Source organism: Rhinolophus sinicus, chromosome 5 (assembly GCF_057876585.1).
Source record: "Rhinolophus sinicus isolate RSI-liver-muscle chromosome 5, RSI-T2T, whole genome shotgun sequence".
Lineage (NCBI taxonomy): Eukaryota > Metazoa > Chordata > Mammalia > Chiroptera > Rhinolophidae > Rhinolophus > Rhinolophus sinicus.
The window spans coordinates 40,907,028-40,932,675 of NC_142505.1; the positions used below are offsets into that span (position 1 = coordinate 40,907,028).

A 25,648-nucleotide genomic window follows, 5' to 3' on the forward strand; every position below is an offset into this window, starting at 1 on the left:
TAGAAAATACAGATAGTCTCTAAAATCAGTAGAGTGCAGGATCTATTTATGTTTTTTGTCCCTAAATGCCAAAAACAGTGCCTGGCACATATAACACTTATTTAATAAATTAATATAGGCTCCCTCCACTAGAAAATTTTATCTTGGACTTTGAAGAGAATAATTCAGAGGTGTAAAAATTTTATCCCTTTCCCTTATTGATGAGGTATGACTAACTCTTTTTGTCCCCTACTAATGCCTGTTCACTTTTGGCCTAAAGTCTGTAGCTATAGAGTGTTATATCTACCTGTGTAGGTTTATATAATTTACCAGATGCCCACTTTTGTTCCTATTGTGATTCATAGAAGAAAACATTACTTTGTCTCCTAGCTTTGGCACTGGACTAAAACTCATACACCAAAGGAATGTCTTACTTCTTCCCTCACAAATTTATCTTCTGTGATATTGTGTTAAGATTATAAGAAAGACTCTCAGAACTCAAAAATGTAATACAGTTAATTATTCCTTTTCGATGGATGATAATGACCTCTCTGGGCACTGTTCCCTGTGTATTTTAATACAGGAATCAAAATTTCTTTTGATAGTCTAGATACCAACATAAAATTTTGTGTTTAAAGTAAATTGTTTTTTCAGAGATCCTTATGAAATGACCCAAAGCAAAACTTACTAAACATAAGGGAGACTGCATATCCAATATTTAAAAACTACCTGTTTTGAAACTACTCTTTTTTTTTCTATTTGGTGATATTTTTATTTCCTAGAGTTAATAAATAAGATGCTGGATTGTATCTTTATTTAAGTAAGTTTCTTAAAGAATGGGAAAATAGTATTAGAAATTGTAAGATATTTGTCAGGTGTTTGGGTACAAATATAGATCCCAAAAAACTTGGAAATCTGTAAATAGTAAGAATATATATATCTCCTTTTTAAATGTGAGATTAGTGAACTAATATTTATAAAATTAAAGCTAGTGTATCTTGCAGTAAAATAAAAGCCTTTCTTTTTTTTCCTTTATTTGTTTCTTCCTTATCCCCCTCCCCACCCCACTTACATTATGTATTAACAGACCTTTTTTTGCTCCCTCAATATGTCAGATATGTAACATGTACTGTCTCAGGACCCGCGAACTTCACATCTCTCCCTGGAATAGCCTTCCCCAGATATCCACATGGTTTTATTCAGATCTCTGGTCAGATATCATTTTATCAGAGAGGTCCCATTATCGTTTATCCCCTTTATTTTGGTTTATTTTTCTTCATAGCATTTTATCACCAGTGAATATATTATGTATTTATTACATTTGTTTATTGGCTGTCTTCCCCAGCTAGAATATAGGCATAATCTGTTTGTTCTCTGACGTTTCTCCAGAGCCCAAACAGTGCCTCAAATATTTGAATGACTAGCTCAGCTCAAGTTCCGCCTGTAACTTTGAATCTTTTCTCCAGCACATAGTGATACACTTTCCTCGCTTCCTCTGAACATCCCTGTAGGTGCTCATGTTCTGCCTCCACTGATTCCTTAAAGATAGAGCTCTTATCGTAAACATAAACTGCATAGTAGGTGAGAACGTGGAGTCACAACTGTGTGATGTGGCTTTAAGTCCCAGCCCTGCCACTTAGCCCTGTAACCATGGGCAAGTAACTAACCTCTATTATTCCATTCTCTGCATGTAAAATGGCAATAATGACTGTTCAATAACGGGAGAGATGGAATGAGAACAGTGGGTGGGGACCTGATCGTCATGTTCTTTGTGTAACATACCTAAGTGTTTGGACTTTTTCCTATAAGTAACAGTGAGCTTTGACAGACTTTTTTTTTTTAAGTGATAGTATGACATAGGATAAAATTTCAATTTATTTAAAATTTCAACTTCATTCAATCTGTGCTAACACTAAACTATTGAAGAACTTCTAACAAATTGACCTTCCTGTTGGTGCTATCACGCAGTTTTTATTTCATCACCATACCCTGTGTTTACTACTGTTTCCTGGCTCCATTTTATTTGTGAAAAAGATTGGATCACTTTGGTCTATAGTAGAACTTCCATAATGTAAGGGAGACCACAGATGTCAAGGACTATGTCTGTTGCCCTATGTTTTCTCTTGACAGAAATTCTGTGTTCTGGCTCCTTTTCATATCTAAGACCTTTTTTAGTGTTTCCCTTATTTCTAACAGTGCACTTGTATACATTCTTGGTGTCCTGAAAAGAAACAAGAATGTGCGTTAGGTTTGTAGCAAAGTTTGCCTTTTGGGTAAATGTGAGAAATGAGGTTATTTACCATATCTTTGGTTGTGGCATACATCTGTTACCAGAAATATTTTTTCAGAATATCCTCCATGCTCCATTGTAAAGTCACGGAGAAAGTTTGGGGTTCTGCAGCTGGATCACACTGCTCAGCGCACGGTCTTGTCTCACATTAGAGTCCATATATTATTTGTGATAGAAATCAAATAACCAGTAGTTCTTCAATGTTTTATTTCCTGTGTGTTTCCTTCAGGCACAAAATAGGTTCAAGGAGAAAAGTTCTTTCCTACCTTTTAATATTTTGAGCTGCTTATGTTTGGGATTCAAAGTATTTTTGGTGCGTATTGCTTAACTGGGCTGAAAATTCTCTCATGTGACAGCAGAGATCTCTTGTTTTGGAATTGCCATTACTTTCTAGAACAGCCACTCTGTACAGCAGCCAACATGCCCTGGATCCTCCTGTTTCATATTACAGTGATACTGCTTTGTCAGGGTAGAATTCAGCCTCACAGGGCTGGAGTCAGTCTCTGCTGACCTCATGGCACAGTACAGCATGTTCAAATCTGGGAGAAACCCGAGGGTTATTCGGCATATTCCTCCACCTTCTCCCTCACAAGCATGGAACCCTCACTCTCCTCAGAAACCGTATGTTGTGTATGTGTGTGTATCTGTCTTTTTTTATTGAATTTTCTTCCTTAATTCTATAATTCTACAGCTTTAAGTGGGGGCTGGTTGAATAGACAGGCACAGGAAATGCTTTGAGCTGTTGAAACTTAGCATTTTTCAGCAATAGATTTCAGCCACGGGCATTTGCTATTTTTAAACTGACTCATGTGAGGTTGCAATAATCGAGAAACATGTTACGTGTTTCCTTAGTTGTACATTTTACCCTCAGCTATTTGGGCAGAATGCAGGGAGCTCTTTGGCCGTGTGGGCATGCTCAGAGCACACTGGAATGTTCTGACTCTCCTGTATGGTGGGCTGCTTCAGTGTAGAATCAGTGTCATCCTCACTCTCTTAGGCAAAATAGTTAGCAAAAGTAAGTGCGTCCTTCAGTGAACAAAAGAGTTTGGGTTGCCGTGGCAGCTTGGGAAAAGCTTGGGTTAAATTTGAAGATGCCAGGCGTTCATAACAAATAAGAATTTGGATTAGAGCCATTTGAAACATTTCTCACATTAAAAAAAAAGGTTCTTACCACTCAGCTACTTGTTTTCAGTGTGTTTTTCCCAAAGACTTGTTTTCTGAATTGTAAAGCAGTGAGCACATATCTCAGTGCTAAGTTCATATCTCCAGATAAGCAGAACAGGTCCCTGAGATGCAACTGGATCGGAAGATGATCTGCTTTATGCAACACAACCACCATTTTCACATTTCATCCATATTCTTACGTAGAAAATGGCCTAAAGTTTGATTTTTACCATACTTTTTGAGTTGGTTTTATAAATGATATAGACATTTTCTAAGAAATGCTAAAGCAAAGCAGATTCTTTATAGTTTTACCTGATTCTAAAGTTAATGTACATTATTAATAGTTTGCAGTTGAGCCATTGGATTTAAGATCTGAACAGATTTTTCACTCTGAAGTTTGATATTGAATTACTCTCTTATGCCTGTGGTTGATAATTTAAATGCCAACTTTGTCAACAGATTTGTGCATCTGGTCTGTACCCCTTTTTTCTGTTGTTTGTTCTGTATCTTGGATTTTAAAACCCTGGCACATCTCTGCTTATTCTAAGGTTACAAAAGGTCAGTTTACATATCTATGTTTTATGAAAAATGCTAGCCCAGGTTGAATGGGGTGGTCAGAAGGAAAGAATTTTAAGAGAGCCCTAAAAGGACAGAGGGTAGAGACCAATAGTAAAACAGAAGTTAACTACTTTTTCTCCATTATTGACAGTCTAGAGGAAGGAGAGAAATGTAGAACATTCTTTAAATATTCTTGATTTGATTTGATTTTCTCCATTGACTGCATTAATTCATGAGAAGAGAAAGTTTGCATACATATATAAAATACACACACACACACACACACACACTTAGTACCTGAGTAAATGATTGTAGATTAAACCGTTTCCTTCCTTATCTACCCACCTCTCTCTCTCACTTACTCATACTGTTCACCAACTCTGATGTACTAAAATACTCTTAATGAAACAAAGATTAAAATGTTCAGAAATGAGGTACTTGCTCCAGTATCTGGAATTTTTAATATGACTCTCTGGGTATACCAACCCAGATAGCAAGAACACAAACTACTGTGCTTTGTGAAGAGGTCATTCTAAACTGTAGAATGAACATTTTGAAGGAAGACTCAAGAGGGACAAATGTATCTGATTCTAAGAAATAAATGGAGAGTTTTAGAAAAGTGGGACATTATAAAACCCATTCTATAAATGTTGAACATATCTATATTTTAAATACATAAAATTATAATACTGTGGATGTTGACCAGTTCTAAAGATTAATAATTCTCTTTTCCTTTCTTAATAACCCTGCAACACTACACATCTGTATGTTTATGTTAAAAGCATATATGTAATGCAAACATTACAGACAATTCTTTGGCCTAAGGAATAGGCCAAGTTTATTGTACAAATGATATTGCCTAAGTTTATTGTTCAAATGCCCAGAATTTACAGTGGCAATTTAGAACATAATGTGTAATCACTTGGTCACATATAGATGCTGTACCTTTTAAACAAGTGTTATTTACATTGGGCTGTCGTTATATTAAACAGTGAACTTTTGAAAGAAAAAATAAAACTCCCCTCATATCTAAACCTTCATACTGCTTCTTGACCTCAATCTCATTATCCCATAGGGCTCAGTGCCACATAAAGGTCACATTCCAAGAGAATAATACAAAAGTCTGCCCACATTATTTGGCAATTGTAGGCTTTCTTTTTAATTGAATTCCATTAAAAAGAAATAGCTAGAGCAGTGATTTGATGAGAAGTATACAACACTGCACCAAAAGGAGATTGTTTCAAGTTGTGTTTCCCTATTCCCAGTGCTCAAAATACCTTCGTCTCTTTAAAATTAGTGAACTCATGTGAATGTATTATATCCCTTAAGACTACTGGAGGGAAAGAGGTCAAGAACTCTGACTTAAAGCTTAAAAACATTTGTCATAGATTATTTTAATTCATACCAGAAATGATTAAATGACACCTCCAGTATATCCCGTCTGGAACAGAGGGTGGTGTAAACAAATCATTTCTTCATTGAACAGTTATTGAGTCTATACATCAGGGTTTAGACTTTGAGATAGACTTGGGGTAACAGTGAAAAGTGCAGACAAATCCTTTGCCCTTATGCAGCTAACATTCTAGTTGGGGAAGACGACAATAAATATAAGCCTAATTAAACTGTAGAATATGTTAGAGAGGGATGGGCTATAAAAATAACAAAGTTGGGTAAGGAAGTTGGAAGTGCTAGGGATAGACTGCCATTTTTAATGGGATAGTAAGTAGAAGCCTCATTTAAAAAGAGACATTTGAGGAAGGGCTTGAAAGAGGTGAGTAGATTAGCCATACAACTGTCTGAGGAATGAGCATTCCCGGTAGAGGGTACAGGGAGAAAAAAGCCGGAGTGTTCTTGATGGGTACAAGGAATAGGAAAAAGGCTGGTATAACTAGAGAATGAGGGAGAGGATAGTAATAGCAATAGGGATATCAAAGATATAGTAGAATGTCTAAGTTATCTTTTGTTGTGTAACAAACTACCCCAAAGAGCTGGCAGGTCATTCACCTGCACTGTTGATAGTACTGTAAATTGTTGTCATTTCTGGAGGACAATTTGCTAATTGTTAGGCACGGCGGGAGGAATGGGTTGCGGGAGACCAAGATTGGTCTACGTATCAGAATTGATTTGGCGCATTTGAGCAGCAGGAGGTCAGGCGAGAGCAGAGGGAAAAGATCATAACCTCCCCGAGCAAAGAGGGGTGTGGAGTTTTATAGGAGGGGGTGAACGAGGCTGTTCCCCCTTCAACAACAAAGGGTTTCAGGCCATGACCAAGCCCACCAGCTCCATATCCTGGTCCCAGGTCGCCGTCCAGACCATTCAGGCGTGCTGATGACAGGCCCCTAGGAGATAACGGCAAGACAGGATCAAGACAAGATGGCTTTTGAGGCAGCCGGATGGTTCAGTGGGTTAGAGCGCAAGGTCTTAACAACAAGGTTACTGGTTCAATTCCCACATGGGATGGTGGGCTGCACCCCCTGCAACTAAGATTGAGATTGGCGACTGGACTTGGAGCTGAGCTGCGCCCTCCACAACTAGATTGAAGGACAATTACTTGACTTGGAGTTGATGGGCCCTGGAAAAATACACTGTTCCCCAATATTCCCCAATTAAAAAAAAAAAAGTAGATAAATAGTTATAAAAACAAAAAAGGGCCAGATGGCTTTTAAGATAAGGTTTCTGCTCCTGGCTTAAATATGGCTTAACAGTAATCTCTGTCAAAGTGTAAAACATATGCTGTAATTTCTGGAGGACAATTTGGTAATCTCTGTCAAAGTGTAAAACCGTGTATACTTTCTGATACACTGCTAGGAATTTACATCATCAGTATATTCACAGACGTTCACAGAGATATATATATAAATGTATTATAACATTGTTTGTAATTTAAAAACGAGAAGAATTTGTTTTGTTGCCCAGTTGAAGTTCAACGTTAAATATCTTTGGCATCCCCCTGTCCCCAAAGATAGTGCAACCTTCCTCCTTGTTGAGGAACTGGAGCCCATATTATCCTCTCTTATTGGTTATCAGGTGGGTTCACAGGAATTTTTTTAGGTTTCCTAGAGATAAAGGCTTTTCATTTATTCTGTTTATGGCTGTCCCTGGAGATGAGGTGTTCAGAATGAAAGCTCTAATACTCTAAGATGATACTCACGAAAGAGCAATTAGGAACAGAGTGGGCAACAGTAGGAAGTTGTTAATTTGAAAACAAATCTTTAAGAAGTAAAGACTACATGGGTTGGTATGTGAAAATGAAATAGGGGGGTGGGTAGTCTAGAGGAAGTTTACCAAAACTCTGCATTTTCAGGTAATTCTTTTCATTTCTAAAAGCTCCATTTTTATTTTGAAGCACAAAACTGCCAACCAGGTCACAAAATTTAAGAGAACAGCAGAGGAAGATGGAACTTTTATTACATACTTCTTCCTAAACTATGCTGCTTTTACATTCTACATCATTGCATTTAAATTTATCATACATTTTAATGCACATATTTTATCAAATAGAGGTTATTTTATGAAACGATCCAATTTTTGCCTCTTTATTTTATGTTGTATTAAATTGTGTGCATCATTTGACTCAGTCTTATTCTCTGCTGAATTAATTATATGCCAGATTATCTCTAAATTTTGGAGCTTGATAAGGAGAAATAGCGAGTAAAGCCAAGTGCAGGACATCCAGAGTCGCTGTTTATACCTCAAACAATGAGCAAAACCTAAAGAACTACATTCAATTAATTACTTCATTTGGGGCCTGAAAGCAGGATTAGAATAAGCAAAAAGGTTATTGGTTCTCAGATGGCTGTGGTTCTCAGATGACTGATCAAAGTGAACATTTTCACCTTGGAGGGAGGCAAGGGCTCTAGACTGCTTTGCCACTAGGGCCTTAGTGGTCTCTAAAAGGGAGAGTAATACTCATGAGAGACTGAGGCTCAAGAGACCTGGTTTATCGCCCCAGCCCTATCACAACTAGGTAGGAACTTGGGGAATTCAGTTAACATGCCGGACCTTTGGTTTCTCATCTACTAAATAAGGCTGTTTCACAATATAACCTCTCAAGATCTTTAGATTTTAGGAGGCTCAGGTGAATATCATGTATATGAATATACATGAACAGACATGTATAGATTGGTTTTAAAAATAAAATACATTTTTCCAGGGGGGAATCACTTCATAAGTTATATAAATGTCTAACCACTATGCTGTACACCTGAAACTAATATAATATTGAATGTCAACTGTAATTGAAATTTTTTTTTAAGACTTTGGAAAAAAAAAAACAGATCGCAGAGTCACCTTAGAAAGTCTGATTTAGAAGGTTTGGGACGGCGCCTGTGCATTTCTCTCTTGGAAAGTCTCCTGCTCAGACAGCTTGAGGAATCACTGGTGTGCATGTCTCCGTCTTTCTTCACTTCTGAGCATTGCCTCCCTCTGTTCTCATGACTAACTGTACATCTGCTGCTCTCCTGGATTAGATAATGTGTAAGACACTTACTCACTTCTGAGCACCTCCCACTTCTAGCACTCAAGAAATGTGTGTTGACTTGGGTCCATCTTCAGAGACTTGATTTCCCCTGGAGATAGGATTTGCAATCAATTCTCGAGGCTGATACCAATCAGTAGGGAACTCCTTCACTGCTCAACTTAAATGTTTTACTCTAGGTTAAGTCTGGCTCATTCATCCAGCATATGTTTATGAGCACCTATTAATGTGCTTAGGAATTTAAAAGTGAACTAAACAAAAAAAAATTCCCGCCCTTCGAATCTACATTTGATCATCCCATCCTGTCACCCACCATTCGGAAAGGCTCACTAAAGGTGTTGACCATTGTGCCTCAGATTTCTCCTCTCAAGGATAAGGCAATCTTATCCACCCTTTTCTTCTGGTCATCTTCTCGTCCACCCTGACCCCAGTCCACTTACCAGCCTATGGCTCTTCTCTGCATCCCCTTCTTCCTACCTGAGTGGATGGAGCTCAGAGGATGTTTAGGGAAGTGAACCTGCTCTGTATGATACATCCTATAATAGGGGATACATGTCATCATGCATTTGTCAAAACTGTAAACGCTGATGTAGCCTATGGACTTTGATGATAAGGAGTCAGGGTTGATTCATCAGTTATAACAAATGTACCCCCCTGGTGGGGAGGTTGACAGTGGCGGAGACTGCATGTGGCAGGTCAGGGAGTAATGGGAACTCTGTACTTTGTGCTCAGTTTTGTTGTGAACCTAAAACTGCTCTGAAAAAATAAAATACATTTTTCTAAGGCTCTCAGAAATGGGCAGAGACTCAGGTCTCAAACTTTGCATATATTCTGTTTCTTGTCAGTTTATTAGATTTAAAAAGCAATTTCTTAACTGATTACAATTCTTCAATTACAAACTATGTACAGAAAATAAACGAGGGATTTTACTTAAACTGGAATTACTAGTAGTGTGTAAGAAAATCTGGATTTAGACAGTCACAACTTTGGGTAGAGTGTGTTAAACAAAAGATTTTTAACTTCCATGCTAAGTCTTTTTAAAAGAAAGGAGGAAAAAGACCGGTCTTGGACATGAAGTCTAAACCACCAGCCCCATGGCTAGTTAGGAAAGATAACATGTTTGTGTAACTGGAGTTTTGCAAGCATTTTTATAAATCAAGTAGCGGGGAGAAAGATGTAAGCCTTTCTGAAAGGATTTACATTAGCTATAGACAAAGGGGATGGGAGAGGTGAAGCAGGGCTAGTTCTGGGATAGGCCCATCAGGCATCAGACTCCCCAAGGCAGAAGAGTCCACTCCTGTGGATTAGCTGTGGGTAGCAGACTGGAAAGTTTATGTGTAAATAAGAAGTGGAGGTCTGTGGAATTCTGTGGTGCCTGGCTATTCTCTCTTTGGGTAATCATGGAAATAGACACCTGGAAATTAATCCTAAATTCCAACAGATATACAAGAATGTGAGCAGTCTTTTGTCAGAGCTGGTTCACAGCTATTAACAGGCCAACTGTTCTGTCTCTGACTCTCACTCTCCAGCTGGTATAATTTTAATTGGAAACATCTCAGAATTGTTTTCTTGTCAGGTGATTATTTGCTTTCAAAAGAATTCATTCTAGAATTCCTTTAAGTAGCCGTTTTAAGTCCAGTGTCGTATCATTAAATATAATCAATATTATTCCACATGTAAAGCTTTAATTTACATATTATTTTGCAGGAACAAAACCTGCCTTAGGTGAGAGTAGCATATCTTAATTTACATGAGCTTAATCTCTATGGCCTACCAATTAATAAGTTGGAATTTGAAATCAGTAAAAAATGTACAGTGAAATGGGTATTGCTGTATGGTGTATAGGTGTACTTTTAACATTTACTCGATAGTCTAAAGTTTTAAAAACACTGAGTCTTAAGGTAAAACTGTAATGCTTGAGTTTTTTTATTGATGTTAAAATTAGGTATAAAAAGGTATTTTCTAGGTACTGTTAATTCTTTGGAAAATAGACACATTTTCAGTCTCACTAAATTGTTACCATTAAAGACCAGTTGTGTTGTGTTAGGAGTACATAAATAAGTGCTTTATAAAAGAAGCCCTAATTACTAAAGTATTAAACAGATTTTCTAAGTTATCCCAGACTAAACTCATTTCCTTTTTTAATAGGATTATACGAGTGGATGAGAGGTACTCTGAAGACATACGGTATCTAGATTTCAGCGACGCACTTAACAGTTTTTCATTATATCTTTGGGGGAAATTATAACTGATTATTCATAACTGAGTGAGTGAATGAATGAGTGAAAAGAGTACTAACTCAGATAAATATCAGCCTAGGAAAGGTCTCTCTCTGATGGTTTGCTGCAAGATACTTCCTGTCCTGTTCAACCTCTTCAATCAGAATTGAAGATGTCAAACAGTAGAAAAGAGTAATTAAAATTTTGAGCCATAGAATTAGAATCCAGTGGTATTCTCAAATAAGAAGCAGAAGTCATCACATTATATGATTCAGCTATACTACATTTATGTGATTTATGGAAAGGGCAACTTCTTTTTTATTTTATTTTATTTTTCAATACAGTTGACATTCAACATTATATTAGTTTCAGGTATACAGCATAGTGATTAGACATTTATATAACTTACAAAATGATCCCTCCAATAAGTGTGGTACCCACCTGGCACCATACATAGTTATTACAGTATTATTGGCTATATTCCCTATGCTGTACTTTACATCCCTGTATCTATTTTGTAACTACCATTTGTACTTCTTAATCCCTTCACCTTTATCTCTGAATGCACCAACTCCCCTCCATTCTGCCAACCATCAGTTTGTTCTCTATGAGTCTATTTCTGTTTTGTTTGTTCAGTTGTTTTTTAGATTCCACATATAAGTAAAATAATGTGGTATTTGTGTTTCTCTGTTTGACTTCTTTTCACTTAGCATAATACCTTCTAGGTCCATCCATGTTGTAGCAAATGGTAGGATTTCATCCTTTTTAATGGCTGAGTAATATTCCATTGTATATATGTGCCACATTTTGTTTATCCAATCATCTATTGATGGACACTTAAGTTGCTTCCATATCTTGGCTATTGTAAATAATACTGCAGTGAATACAGGGGTGCATATATCTTTTCAAATTAGTGTTTTGGATTTCTTCAGATAAATACCCAGAGGAAGAATTACTGGGTCATATGGCAGCTCTGTTTTTAATTTTTTGAGGAACCTCCAAAACTGTTTTCCATAGTGGTTGTACCAATTTGATTTGCAATCACACCAACAGTGTATGAGGGTTCCCTTTTCTCCACATCCTCGCCAAAACTTGTTGTTTGTTGATTTATTGATGGTAGCCATTCTGGTAGGTGTGAGGTGATACCCTGTTTCCGTGAAAATATGATCTAGCCGGACAATCAGCTCTAATGCGTCTTTTGGAGCAAAAATTAGTAGAAGAACCGGTATTATATATTATATTATATTATATTATATTATATTATATTATATTATATTATATTATATTATATTATACCGGGTTTTCTATGAATTTTTGCTCCAAAAGACACATTAGAGTTGATTGTCTGGCTATGTCTTATTTTCGGGGAAACACAGTGTCTCATTGTGGTTTTAATTTGCATTTCTCTGATGGTGAGTGACATTGAACTTTTGTTCATGTGTCTATTGGCCATCTCTGTGTCCTCTTTGGAGAAATGTCTCTTCAGGTCCTCTGCCCATTTTTTAATTGGATTGTTTGGGGTGTTTTGGTGTTAAGTTGTATGAGTTCTTTATATATTTTGGATGTTATCCCTTTATCAAATATATCATTGGCGAATATATTCTCCCATTCGGTAGGTTTCCTTTTCGTTTTTTTGATGGTTTCTTTTGCTGTGCAAAACCTTTTAGTTTGACATAGTCCCATTTGTTCATTTTTTCTTTTATTTCCCTTGAATGGCAACTATCTTAACGCCATTTTTTTTTTTTTTGAAAGAGAAAGCAAACACAGGAGCTATAAATTAAATGCTGCTTAATTTGCGAGGTTCTCTAGCAAATTTCTAACTGTTAATAAAGTGATTTAGATAACTGCATTAAAAAGAGTTTGCCTAGTGGGGTCTTTTTAAACCTTTATCAGATATAGCTCTTGTTACATTGCAATACATTTTAAAAATTAGGGTGTCTTAGTCATTTTTTTATTTTAAAATTCTAGAAAGGAAGCATTACTAATATTACCTTAATATTAGTATATTATACCAGAAACAATGTAATTACAAGTTAAAACACCCTGAGAGAAAACGATTGTATAGTAATTGAAAAGAGTAAATGAAATGCCTAACAATATCCCTATCTCAATTTTGTTTACAAAGAGACACTGAAATAATATTTGTTATCATGAAAGAATATTTGTTATCAATTAATCATGGACAAATTTGTCTTATTAAACTTTTACCCTCAATGGGAAAGAGAAAGCATTAAGTTATTAGAAATTTTAATTGGGACTTCTGTTTTCCAACCCTCTAGCTTAGTGGTCTACAAATTGTCAATTTTAACTTTAAAATGTTTTGCAAATTAATTTTTATCAAGTCGTAAGGACATAAAAATAATTTTGTCAGAACATGTTTGTGGGAAAATAGAAAATGTTTATTTCTTGAACAGCTGCTGAAGTCAGGAACAAATGAGAGTTTCGTAGGGATTTTGTAAATAATGGCTTGTAAACTGAGGTCTTTCGTATTTATTGCTTCTTAGTCCTAGTTTTAATTGTGATGATTTTTTTCCCTCAGACATTTCTAGTTTTACTGAATCATAGGGTACACTACACTTTAAGGTCTTTTGCAACTGTAATTTGGAATTCCGTGAAATTTTTTTTTCTAACTCTACTTTTTACGTGGCCGTAGAATCTCAGAAACTAACTCAATCCTTAGAGAATTAATATTAATTCATAAACAAACACTGTCTAGCAATCAGAGGTAGCCCTGTAAAACATGGAATCCAAAAAAATGGAAGGTTCCAATTCAGAACAACAACAACTAGCTATAGACTTAAACAAAATAAGCATATATTTGAGGAGATCCAATTTTGTTTTTATTTCTTAATAATTCATTCAACAGACATTCATTGAGCCTTCACTGTATACGTGGTTCTGGGAGCAGCAGTGAATGTAGGGCCCTCCATGTGTGTCTCTCCTCCCTCCCCTTTTTAAAATAATTATAATGAATTGGTCTTATATTACTTTTAGGGAGCTTTATTTTATGAGTGGTTTCACTAGGTCGACAGATTGTTGACCTGTGGCCATAGGTCCTTGTTTCACAGTTAAGAGTTTAAGCAATCGCCTGTGCTAATTTACCCATTTAAATACTGTGACAAGTCTGTATACTCTAGGGCAGGGGTGTCCCAACTTTTTTCAACGTTTTTCACCAAGGGCCATATGAGGTAAAATACACAAACAGCTGGGCCACTCACTCGAGGTGAAGTACATATTGCCTCACCTGGTTTATTTAAGTAAACTATATATATATTTGGAATTTGCTGCGGGCCAATTAAAAATGGATTGCAGGCCGCAGTTGTCCCGTGGGCCGCAGTTTGGACACCCCTGCTCTAGTGGAATACTGAAACCTCAGAACAATATTTCCCTCTCTCTTCTATTTTGGAACAAGTCATTTTATGTTAGACTTTTTAAAAAGTATTTTAAGTAGATTGAGCCTAAGAAAATCAGACCAGTGAACATGATGGCATCTATTACTGGATTCTGACAAGTGAAATCAAGATCGAAGGCCTAGAGATATTTAAAGAATACATCATGCTTTGTGAAAACTCTTAAATTGTAAAAATCGGATGTCCAGGAATTTATCAGCCTACCCACCTCCCACCTTCTAGTTTTTAATCTCTAACCTCAACCCTGCAATTTCCAGCCCTATTTCTTAGGTACTAAACATTGATTCATTTTAAGCTCCATAAATTACACAAGTCCCACGACCAAAGGGTGGCAAATCCATGTCCTCTGCTAGCAGCAGCCTTCCAGCCCCATCTTACTAACAGAATATGGCACATTGTCCAAGCATAATGATGTGAAACAATAGAATACTGTAATATGATGGTATCTCAAAAGAAAGGGTAAAGGAATGAAAAACGGGCCGTTTGCTTGTTTTTTGATGGTAAATTTAAAGAAGTTTGGAAAGAGTTACATTTCTTTAAGTAGCCAGTTAATACCTATAGTATCAGTCTTCACTTTGCTTTTCTACTCTTTTTTGGTTGTATCTCTATATTGAGTCATATGGCTGTTCCTAAAGAATATTTGGAGCCATTAGGGCTCTATGCAGTTTAGTGGAAAATTAAATAGTAAAGAATAATAAAGCCAGGTTATTTTCAATTGTAATAGCTTCATATCTGTCCAGCCTGTCCCTCTTCCCCCACCCCACCTCCAAGACATTTATGGCTGGTAATGCTTTGGATAGAATAAATTGAGGTAAATCCTTTTTCTTCTCACATGGGCTTAAAATAGCCCACCGAATGTCATTTTTCTTCATTTTAGCAATTTTCATATTTTCTGGGATGTGGAAAATTGTGTTTATTTTTTATTCCTGAGAGCCTCAAGTATAGTAACAGAGCACTACCTATTAACCTCCAGGTGGTAGTTTTCCAGACATAGAATATGTTTGGGCATATTCTAATGATTTACTTTATACTTTCGAAATTTGAGTGTTTTAACATTGAAGGTGTGACATCACTTAGAAAATAAAACTTAAATCAACCTTGTCCACCAAAAACTCTTTATATTTTTTTTTCCTCATGAGCCTGCTATTTTGAAAATATTTGTTTACAAATACCATATATTATTTTCCTTAAAAAAAAAAAGTCGGGGGGCCAGCCCAGTGGCTCAAGCGGTTAGAGCTCCATGCTCCTAACTCCAAAGACTGCCGGTTCGATTCCCACATGGGCCAGTGGGCTCTCAACCACAAGGTGGCCAGTTCAATTCCTCGAGTCCCGCAAGGGATGGTGGGCAGCGCCTCCTGCCACTAAAATTGAACACGGGCACCTTGAGCTGAGCTGCCACTGAGCTCCCAGATGGTTCAGTTGGTTGGAGCGCATTCTCTCAACCACAAGGTTGCCAGTTCAACTCCCGCAAGGGATGGTGGGCTGTGCCCCCTGCAACTAGAAAATGGCAACTGGACCTGGAGCTGAGCTGCGCCCTCCACAACTAAGATGAAAGGACAACTTGAAGCTGAACAGCACCCTCCACAACTAAGATTGAAAGGACAACAACTTGACTTGGAATAAAGTCCTGGAAGTACACACTGTTCCCTGATAAAGTCCTGTTCCCCTTCCCCAGTACAATCTTAAAAAAAAAACAAACAAAAAAAAACACTCAGAACGAAGAGCCAGTCAGCATTTCTGAATAGCACTAATACAGCGGTACCATCTGGAGTAGTTTTAATTCCAGACAAAGTTAAATATTTGTCATTTTGATCTGCCCATACAACTTTATTGTGAGGAAATGTACAGTTTCCACTGGGCCTTTGGAAATCCTGAAAACAACTTGACCCTTTTGTGGACCTGATGTTGGAGACCACTATTCTATACTCTGCTTCATGACATCAAAAAGACTATTTTATTATATACCATTTCAATTTATGAAATAAATCATGGCTTTGTGGTACTTTGCAATGTGAAACAGCCCCTGCAGCCCCTTTGAGCCCCTTAGGTGGTGGATGACATTGTGGGCATGATTCCTTTGAGGTAGGCAGAGCCTAAATAAGCGACCTTCGCTGCTTATTGCACTTCTTCAGGTAAGTGTCTCGGATAGCAGGACAGGCTGTTTAGCTCGTTTCTAAAGAAGGTCAGTGCCTACACTCTTCCTTCCTAAAACCTCCTAACTCTGATCTGGCACTAAGCAAAAGCCTGTGTTGCTCTCCTTCCTGAAAGAATTGGTTCTAAGCAGTAAAAAGAAAGTACTTGCCTTACTTAGAGGTTCATATGACCATACTAATCTCAAAAGATTTTAAACTCTTTCCAGTTCCTTGCTTTGTCATTTTTCTGCTCCCCCACCCACTGGCTGGTTATGGGGATTTGCTTATGCATAAAGAGAGCTGCTGAAGTCAAAACAAAACCTACCTCTTATTGAATCCCAGTGGGAGATTAATGTAGTTAGGGACTTTTTAGCTGAAGTGGTTTCAAGGTGGAGGAGAGCAGGAGAAGAGTTACTCCTTGAGGATGCCCAACCAACTGATACAACACTTTTTTTTTTTTTTTTTTTTTTTGATACGACGTATTTTAATGTTAGTGCCTTCCTTGCAAATCTATTCTCTGTCATCTAGGACTGCAGATAGTAATTGATTTATTAGATTTATTATTGTTCTTCCTTGACTCTACTTTTCCCATCTTTTGCCATTTTGGGAAAAACTTATCCAGTCAGTCAGGAAGGTCACTCTATAGGAACAGAACAAGCTCCATTGTCTGCGGACATTTTCCCCCAGTGGATCCTTTATTAATGTAATATAATAAAGGATGGAAGAGAAGGAGAACATTAGGCATTTTATCCGAAAAATAAAGTGGTATTCATGAAGTCTGACAGCTGAAATAGGCTTTAATAATATGGGAAAGCCTCTGGAATTAGCCTTGGTTTTATAAAGAACATCTTTTGTCTGGGATTTGCTTCCAAATAATTGCAGGGAAGGGGGGGACGCGGGCCATGAGTTAATAATTAAAGCTGAATGAAGACTGCACAGAATTCATTATCTTCTCTGCTTTTATATATGTTAATAAGTTTTTAAAAGACATCTTTCCCCAGGAATTTTGGAAGGATAAAATCTATTTCCTTATGAAATTTTCAACATCCCCCATACTTGACAGTGTTGAACACAATGAAGAAACTATTGGTTCCCTCCGGTTTGTATTACTGAGGGAAAAAATACCTTCTTGTCAGAGATAATTCTGAACTTAGTAGGTCATTTTTTTGTGTTGCTGCCCAGATTATGTTGTATTTATTCAGCAATATATAAATTTATTTCATAAATTAGATTCTCACGAAACTTGTATTCAGTTTTGTTTCTGCCCAAGGGTATATTCAGTAAACTTTAATCAGTGTTGAGATGTCTAAAACATACTCAATGAAAGAATAGTATTAAACAGTTTCTTTATAAAGTAACAAACACTTAAATGGTTTTAGATTTTTTTTAAGGAAACCTTTTGTGTCATCAAATAAAGTATCTCTGATACATCTCTGGGTAGCTCCTTAATTCTGGGGTGCCTGTTTTCCCAGTCTGGGTCCTAACTGGACTTTCCTGATAAAATGCTGATTTAATCCTCAGTCTCTTCTATATTGTCAGGGTAATCACTCATATTAAGATTATCAATGCCAACTGAGATGCTAGAACTTTAAAGCAAGTATTGGCAAACTTTTTTTTTGTAAATGGCCTGATGATATTTTAGGCATTGAGGTCCACGTAGGATCTCTCATCCATAGTCTTCTTTGGTTTTTTGTTCTTTACAACTCTTTTAAAAATAGTTCTTAGCTCTTTTGTAAGAGCCTTTTAAAATAGGCAGAAGGCTACAGCTGGCTAACTCCACCTACAGAATTGCTTTTTAATTAGATGCTTTGAGAAATAAAAGGTAAGGATATAAATGTTAAAGGTTATTTTTAAAGGTAAAATTATGACTCATACAAAATGAACATGTGTCAAAGATTTTATTTAACTCACTAATTAACTAGTTATTGGGAACCAGTATGATGTTAAAATCAGTCCAAATGAGAATTGGACATAAGGAAATCTATATTCTCTACTAGACATAATTTATTTGCATTGCATCACCAACACTGTCCACAAGGTAATTTCCATCTCTACAGAGCTGCAAAATAACCTAGCCAAAGACAGATGCACATCTTTACACAATCAGATAACCCCCAGAGAATCCAGGAAAACACTGGGCATTCCCCTGAAAGGACACTTAAAACCTTCCATCATTTTAGTTTTTCACAATTTCTGCCGACAATCTCCCATCCTTCTAGTGATCATGAATACTTTCCGAAGATTATTCTCAGTCTCATTAGGTTTGACCTGATTATTTATGTAAGTGCAGTAAGAGTGCTATTCAGTCATATAGGCATCCTTAAAATTTCTTTGCAAGTCCAGAGCCATACAGTTTTGGGCAACTACTAAGGCTATAATATTTGTTTCTATATGGAATTTTTCATAAAAAATCTTAGATTGGATTTTTAAAAACCTGTTATTATTCCAAGGTTAGAAAACCACACCTAAGAAACTCTCTCACTAGATTTCACCCTCAGTGCTGATAAATTTGGGTGAGTTAATCTCATCTTCAAGTCCACAATATTTGCTAAGGCTTACAAGGAAGCAAGTAAACGTCCTTACCACCTATAAACCAGGGACCTTGTAAATTAGGCATCAGTCAGTTTTCCTGGGAGGGCTTCTTTATAGGCATTGGCTCCATATATAAAGCCAATGTTGTTCTTTAAAGTGGTTCTCTTTTTGTTTCACACCCTTCAACAGAGACTACCAAATGGTCAACCATAAAAATCAAATTCTCAACCAGTGCTGCCATCAGTGAGCAGTAACTTATCAACTGTGCATAAATAGGGAACAAAAACAAAATCAGCAAGAGAAAAACAAATTTTTTTGAGAGAACCAGAAAGTCAGCAAAATTAAAGTTCTATTGCCATGTGAGATTTACTTTGGGAGCCAAGAAGAGCTGTACCTGGGCGAACGCAGCCAGTGAGGGGCACTTACCTGGCAACTCACGTAGATTCGCTGGCATCTCAGTGGAACCTCAAAAACTGTGTAAGGATCATTTTTTAAAAGTAAAATCATGACTCTCATACAAATATACAATGAACATTTCTCATACACAAGGTTTGCTTTAGACCCTGGCAACTCTTCAGGGCCTCTGTCTTCCATATGGTAGCTCATCCCATCAAGACAGTTTTGATTTTATGGCACCTTGTCTCAAGGTGCTTCATTGATCTCCATGGTAGGGACGAGGATAAAAGAGCCTCATAACAGTATCTAGTTTGCTTTTGTCTGAGCGGTGAGATTACATATAATTTTTGCTTTCTTTTATGCCCATTCATGTTTTCAAAGTTTTCTACAATGAGTATGATTATCTTAAAAGAAGATATATTAAAAATCCTAGTAAACAGAATTAAGCAAACGTCAGTATTTGATGCTAGTGGTGGAAGATTGGGTATTTTGCCATTGTTTTTGTAGAAACATATTTACCCTTTTGAAACCTTATAAGCTAATTTTTAAGCAAGGACAAAACTTGTATTACGTCATAAAATTCTTCATTAATTTGTTCTGGAGAGTTAATTTCAGAGTTCTGTCCCTCTAGAGATAGAAGAGAAATTTCTGGAGCCATGGTTTCAACTCAGAATTTTCTTCAAATTCATTCAAGGTGCTTTGGATTCAATTTAGAGGGCTTTATCTGATTTAAATGAAAAAATGCTATATGAAACTAGTGAATGCTGTTTGGAAAAACCTTTGCCCTCTTACTGCTGTGCTGGCCTGAGCTTCCAGCTCCATACTGTAAAAGAACAGAAATTATCACAGTTGTAGTTTCATAGAATGATTGCACTGCATTATATCAATCTGTCTTCATATCTGATTTCTTTCCATATTAACCGAAGAGGAATGTTACTAGGTATTATACATTGTACATGCTACACTGTATTTTATAATCATTAAAATTCTTCCTGAGTGCATTCCCCGACACTACTCTTACAAATGAAGAAATAAAGCTCAGATCTCATAGCTTGCCTAAATCCCCAAGTGACATTTTCAGAGCAGGAATAGTATCTTTAAGATGTTTTGTTCTTTAATGCAGTATCATGAGTATTCAGTAAGTAGTATATAATGGTCAAGGACTGAGCCTGGGCTTACAATTGTGGTGTTTTAATCTGTTGCTTAAACTTTGGAGAACTCCAGTGCCTTTCATTCAGACACGGTTTTTCTCTTTGTCCATAGTAAATAAGACTTTAACGTCTCATGCTCAATTTTCTTTTTCTTGCTCAATTTTCGTTTAAATGACTTTGTGAACCTCAAGTGAAAAATAAGAGAAGAAACATTAGGAAAGCATGGAAATCTGTTCTGGCAATCTTTTAGTCTTTTATCAAAACATGGGGAGATTGTTTTTTCTTCGTATTTATTAATTAAACCAAGCTACCTAAACAGTGTTACTTTATTTAGAATGTTTTTAACCTTCTTTAAGCTATTCTCTAAACCTTACCTGGTTTTTAAATGAGAAGACAAATGTGAATATTGAATTAAGGCCCTGTAGCTTTAAATTCAACCAGTTGGATGCTTTTGTCTTCTGTAAAAAATGCTCACAGCTTGAGAAGAGAGGCAGAGACTGTCTGTGATCTCCATCCTCAGAGTCAAACTTCATTTGCATTAGCAGCTCTAGCAAACTACACACACACACACACACACACACACACACACACAGATGTTTGTTTGGCAGCAGCTTTCTGTTTATTCAGCGCAGAGTCCTCCCAGGCTCCCAGATGTAGAAAGGTCTACGAGTTGCTGCAGGAGACAGTGCCGGCACTGGATGCAGGCCGAGGTCGGCACTGCCACTGCGGAGGGCGGGCTGTGCAGGGATGTTGATGTGGTGCGGCTGTGCCTGCCTGCTCTGTGAAAGGCCCTTCTCTGAGGCTGTGAAGGTGAGAAGCCCAGGAATCCACTAGAAGCTTCATTTCAGCTGGCTCTTCGGGAGGGCCATGCATTCCCAGTGGTAGCTGTCCTCATTTACAGCGTTATTCTCGGAAACCAAGTATGTGCAGCCGTGACAGACTGTGCCACAGCTCCTCTGCAGCTTGGAAGCTGGGACAAATGGAAAGAGCTTACGGCCAAAAGAGGTTGTGATTTGTTTTCACAATCCAAGCTTGCTCTGGCCAATTTACAAATGAAGGATGAGCTTTGTGGCAAGCAAAATCAGCAGACTGCCTGACAGGGGGTTTTGGTAAGATAAATGTGTTGCTTGTGTTTGTTGGATTTGTTTTTTCTTGTGTTTTTTGTTGTTGTTTGTTTGTTTCTGTATCAGCTACATAGAACTGCCTCTTGGCAGTAACTAAAACATTTTGCAGATTCACATTTGATTGAAAGGGATGGCCAAGGGAGCCAGAAAGTAAAACATTATTTCTGGTCATTCAGTTGTGACCTTCAGAGATAATTATCAAGTTTTCTCAGATATCCATGAACAGGCAGAAGCCAAGAATTTACAGAGCCAAGGATGCTGTCTGACGGATATTCTTTCCCTTCTTTGAACAGTCATACTTACCTCCCTTTCCCCCCCCCCAGCTTTTCCTATGGCCTCTGGTGGAGAAGAAAAAAAATAAAGGCTTTCTGCTCTGAATTGTTGCCACTGGAACAGTAATAGTAATAGGCTGAGAACATAACTATGGAGGTGGAGGAAGACGGGATGGAGGAATCTGCTCTTTTCATAGTTGTGCGTTGGTGGGTGTTTGTCTTGGATTCGTTATCACTGCTCTTCAATATCAAGTGGTTATTAGTGCTGTATTCTGCCTATTCTGTGATTTAATCTCTTTTATGTTCTATTTGTATATTTTCATTTGCCAGACCCCAGTTCTATCATTGTGAAGCCCTTTTCTGTTATTATTAATACATAGTAGCGTTTATTAGAGTAAAGATAGTTGTAGAAAATAGCCCTGAAATATTTATGGACCCCCAAGAAAGACAGACATTTTCCCTTTGAAATCTAGGTTTTGCTTTGAGCACATTTTAGAGTCTTGATTTTGGAATCTTTAATAAGAGTTTTATTATAAGTTAAAGAAATAGGTCACATTAGATCCATAGAATCTTACTGGAATCACCTTGCTCTAATTTGCTTTAAGTTAGACCCTCTTTTTTATGTTTTTCTAAGCATTAAGGTTTCCTTTTCCTTAGCTTAACTTAGGCAAGGATTGTTGGAAGATATGGTAACTGTTTTGTTTAGTCTCCCTCAGATCTTGTTCTTGGACCCCACTTCTCACCAGTAGAGAGAGCCAAGTTTCCTAGCTGCCTGTAGTGGGCACAGAAGAGACCCATTGACACCTGACATTTTGCTGACTCATTTGGTTATGTAAGCCGTATAAATACAGCTATCCATATACTCCGTTAGGTTACTGGGCAGGTAGGTACTGGTTACTGACCTTTTCCTCTCTCGCCATCCTTCTGGCCTTCCTTAAGCTTTTTTGGTAACACAACCAAAGGTCTCAACCTTTACCAAGTGAATTCTCAGAAGCAGTGAACAGATAAATCCTTTTTCTTTCATCTTTTTTTTTGACTTGCCGTGTTAACTGTGTATTTTCATCTTGATGATGATAAAATTCCGAATTCTGTATTCTCTTGACTCATGTAACCTACAGTAATAATACTTTTCTTCATTCATGACCTGGCTAAAGTGACAACTTCCTTTTCTGTCTTCGAGAGCTCAGTTCAATTCCCCCTGTTCAAAAAATTCTTCTGTGACCTCCCAATCTAAAGTAGGTTTCCCTCCCTTACTTCATTCCTTTTATCACAGCACTTTGTTCTTTTTCTTCATACATCAGGAAAACAAATTGCAAGGATAATTGCAAAATAAATTGTAGTAAAATTTCGGTCTTTTCCACAACCTGCTTCTTAATATCATAGCACTAGAATGTCCTTCCCCCTCTGCTTCTAGTTTTCTGTAGGCTGCCCTACATTTTTACCCTGCAGATAACCTAGATACATAGTAGAAATGTTCTTCCTTTCATATGCAAAATCCCTGAAGTAGTCATTTTCATCATCTACCATTATTTTATTTGTAATTTATCCGAAAAATTGAAATCTTGCTGTTGCTCATCACATGTGAAAGAATTGGCCAAGATATTATGGACCTGCATCCATAGCTGGTCTTGTTCTCTGTGTCTCCTCTTTTGCCATTCTCTGGAATAATTCCAGAATCCATGAGGAGGTTGCTACTGGCATTTAAGACTGGATAATTGTTAAGACTGGATAAGACTGTGGATTGCAAGAGGAATGCCGCAAGTATTTTTTAGTGTTCCCTGAGAGAATAGTACTGCCACTGCTGGAGCCTCTATTTTACCACCCCCCCCCCTGCCCCCCACAACCGAGTACAGAAATGCAGAAACAAGTTGGGAAGGTTAGTTCCTTCTCATTTAAGTAATTTTTTCACAAAGGCTTAAGTATTCAGTTTGCCTTTTCAGAAGTCTGAATAGTTGAATTTCCTTCTTATTATCTCATGCAGTGGAGCCTGAATTTCAGTGATTTCTTAACCCCTTTTAAGGGTTATACTTCCACTTAAAAACCTGAGAAACAATTGGACTATCATCTCAAATCCATACCAGTCACATATTTATGTCAATTATTCATAGATGTGTTTAGTTCTTTTTTAAGTCACAAGTTCTTCTGTTGTAACTTGGAAGTATAAACTAGATTATATTCTTCACGTTCTATTTAAGAAAGTTGGTTTATATATCATGGTTTGTCATCATAGATCCTGAATGGGAAAATTCTGAGCAATTCTAAATATTATGTTGCAAAAGAATGACTAGTTCTAACATTCCTTGGCTACCTGCAACTGAATAAAAATTATTTTAAGAGAAATTTATGTAAACAGGAGACAGATCATTATTGTACTCTTCATAAACTCTTCTCAATAGATCAAGTTTCAGTTCATTAAAAAAAAATACAAAACCTTTGACAAGTGCTACTCTGGGCTATTTTTTTCCTTAGAATCTGTAATTTTGAGAACATAGGTGCTTTTTTGTACAATAGAATAAAATAGATATACCTATAAAGTTAATGTAAATGCCTATGTATACGCTCTCTCTAATACCTGAAGAGTCATAAGTTTTTAAAGACCCTGGAAATGTTGAATGACTTTTTATCTATACTTCCCATTATATAAGCTGCTTTTGGACAGTGCCATACTGCTACCACCTTCACATCACCCGTAGTACCCCACTTCATGCTCCATATATACATATATGGAAGGAGGGTGTAATCCTAAATACGAAATTCCCATCCAGAGTGTAACTCTGTAGAAATCATCAGTGCCTCCTTTTTCTGTTGGTCTCGGTGGTAGCGATCACGGCTGTTTTGAAAAGTATTGTAGTGAAGTAGTTAAGAGCAAGGGCTCTGAAGCCAAATCTTCTGAGTTTAAATCTTGGCCCTGCCACTTCCTGATTGTATGACTTGGGGCAATTCCCTTTACGTCTCCTGAATCAATTTCCTCAGCTGTACAATGGGGATTATAATAGTGTATTTCCGAAGGTTGTTTTGAGGATTAACTAAAAAATACAAGCAAAGCACTTACAGTAGTACCAGGTATATGGTAAACACTCAATTACTGCTACTTTTGCTACTCCCAGCGTAATCAGCACCATCAGATTTACATATAAACCAGATTGAACTTTGAGCTTTCATAGCCTCAAAAGATGTCTGAGGAGTAAGCCTAGTGAGACAATCCTAGAAGTATCCAAATAGTTCACATAGGAAAGTAATGATGTTGGGCATTTAACTCATGTTTTGAATAAAACAAGAGAGAGGATACTAACGTGTATTAGTGCGATGCATATAAAAGTGTAAACCAACTCTCTGCTTTTTTAAATTAAGAAATACCTGATTTTTGAGCCAAATGTTTTTAATGTGTGAAGGTACAATATTTCAAGGATCATTAGAAGTCAAGCTCTGATTTATTAAGATTCTGTGCTATGAAAGTGTTTCCTATTCACTTACCTGTGAATATGTGCTATGCACGGTTTCAGGTATTAGAGAAATAGAAGTGGACAAAACAAAAATCAGTACCTTCATGGACCTCACATTCTAGTTTTTGGTGATAGATACGAGTACAAGAATATATGTCAGAAGATAATAAAAAGTTCTATGTGGAAAATAAAACCAGGAGAGAGAATAAGGAATTCATAATGGAAGTGGAGGTCGCAGTTTTAAATAGGGTATCAGAGAAATCCTCATTCTAAGGTGACTTTGGAACAAAGATTTAACGGAGATGATGGTGTAAACTATGACGTCAGGGAAAGAGCATTCCCGGCAGAAAGAACCCTAAGTGGAAAAGCCTTGAAATGGGGCATAGCTGGCACATTCCAGGAACAGCACGGAGGCCGTTGTAGCTGGTGGCAGTGGAATAAAGGGATGAGTAGTAGGAGATACAGTCAGGGAGGTAATGCATGTCATGCCGGTGCCAGATC

At 37.1% G+C, this 25,648-nt stretch overlaps 1 protein-coding gene across 19 annotated transcripts in view; it reads left to right on the plus strand.

The window, feature by feature from the left end:
* Positions 1-25,648, plus strand: part of TMCC1 (transmembrane and coiled-coil domain family 1) — a 177,216-nt gene that overhangs the window by 118,352 nt on the left and 33,216 nt on the right. Inside the window, exon 1 of one of the 19 annotated variants that reach the window (XM_019746882.3) lies at positions 2,745-2,890. The exons of 14 other annotated variants lie outside the window; for them this stretch is intronic. In XM_019746882.3, coding sequence (XP_019602441.1) covers positions 2,864-2,890 — 27 coding nt within the window. In that variant the 5' untranslated portion in view covers positions 2,745-2,863. Of the gene's footprint in view, positions 1-2,744; positions 2,906-20,805; positions 21,418-25,648 lie in introns of those variants that run through there. 4 more of the 19 variants (XM_019746856.3, XM_019746875.3, XM_019746851.3 and 1 more) reach the window with 4 other exon arrangements.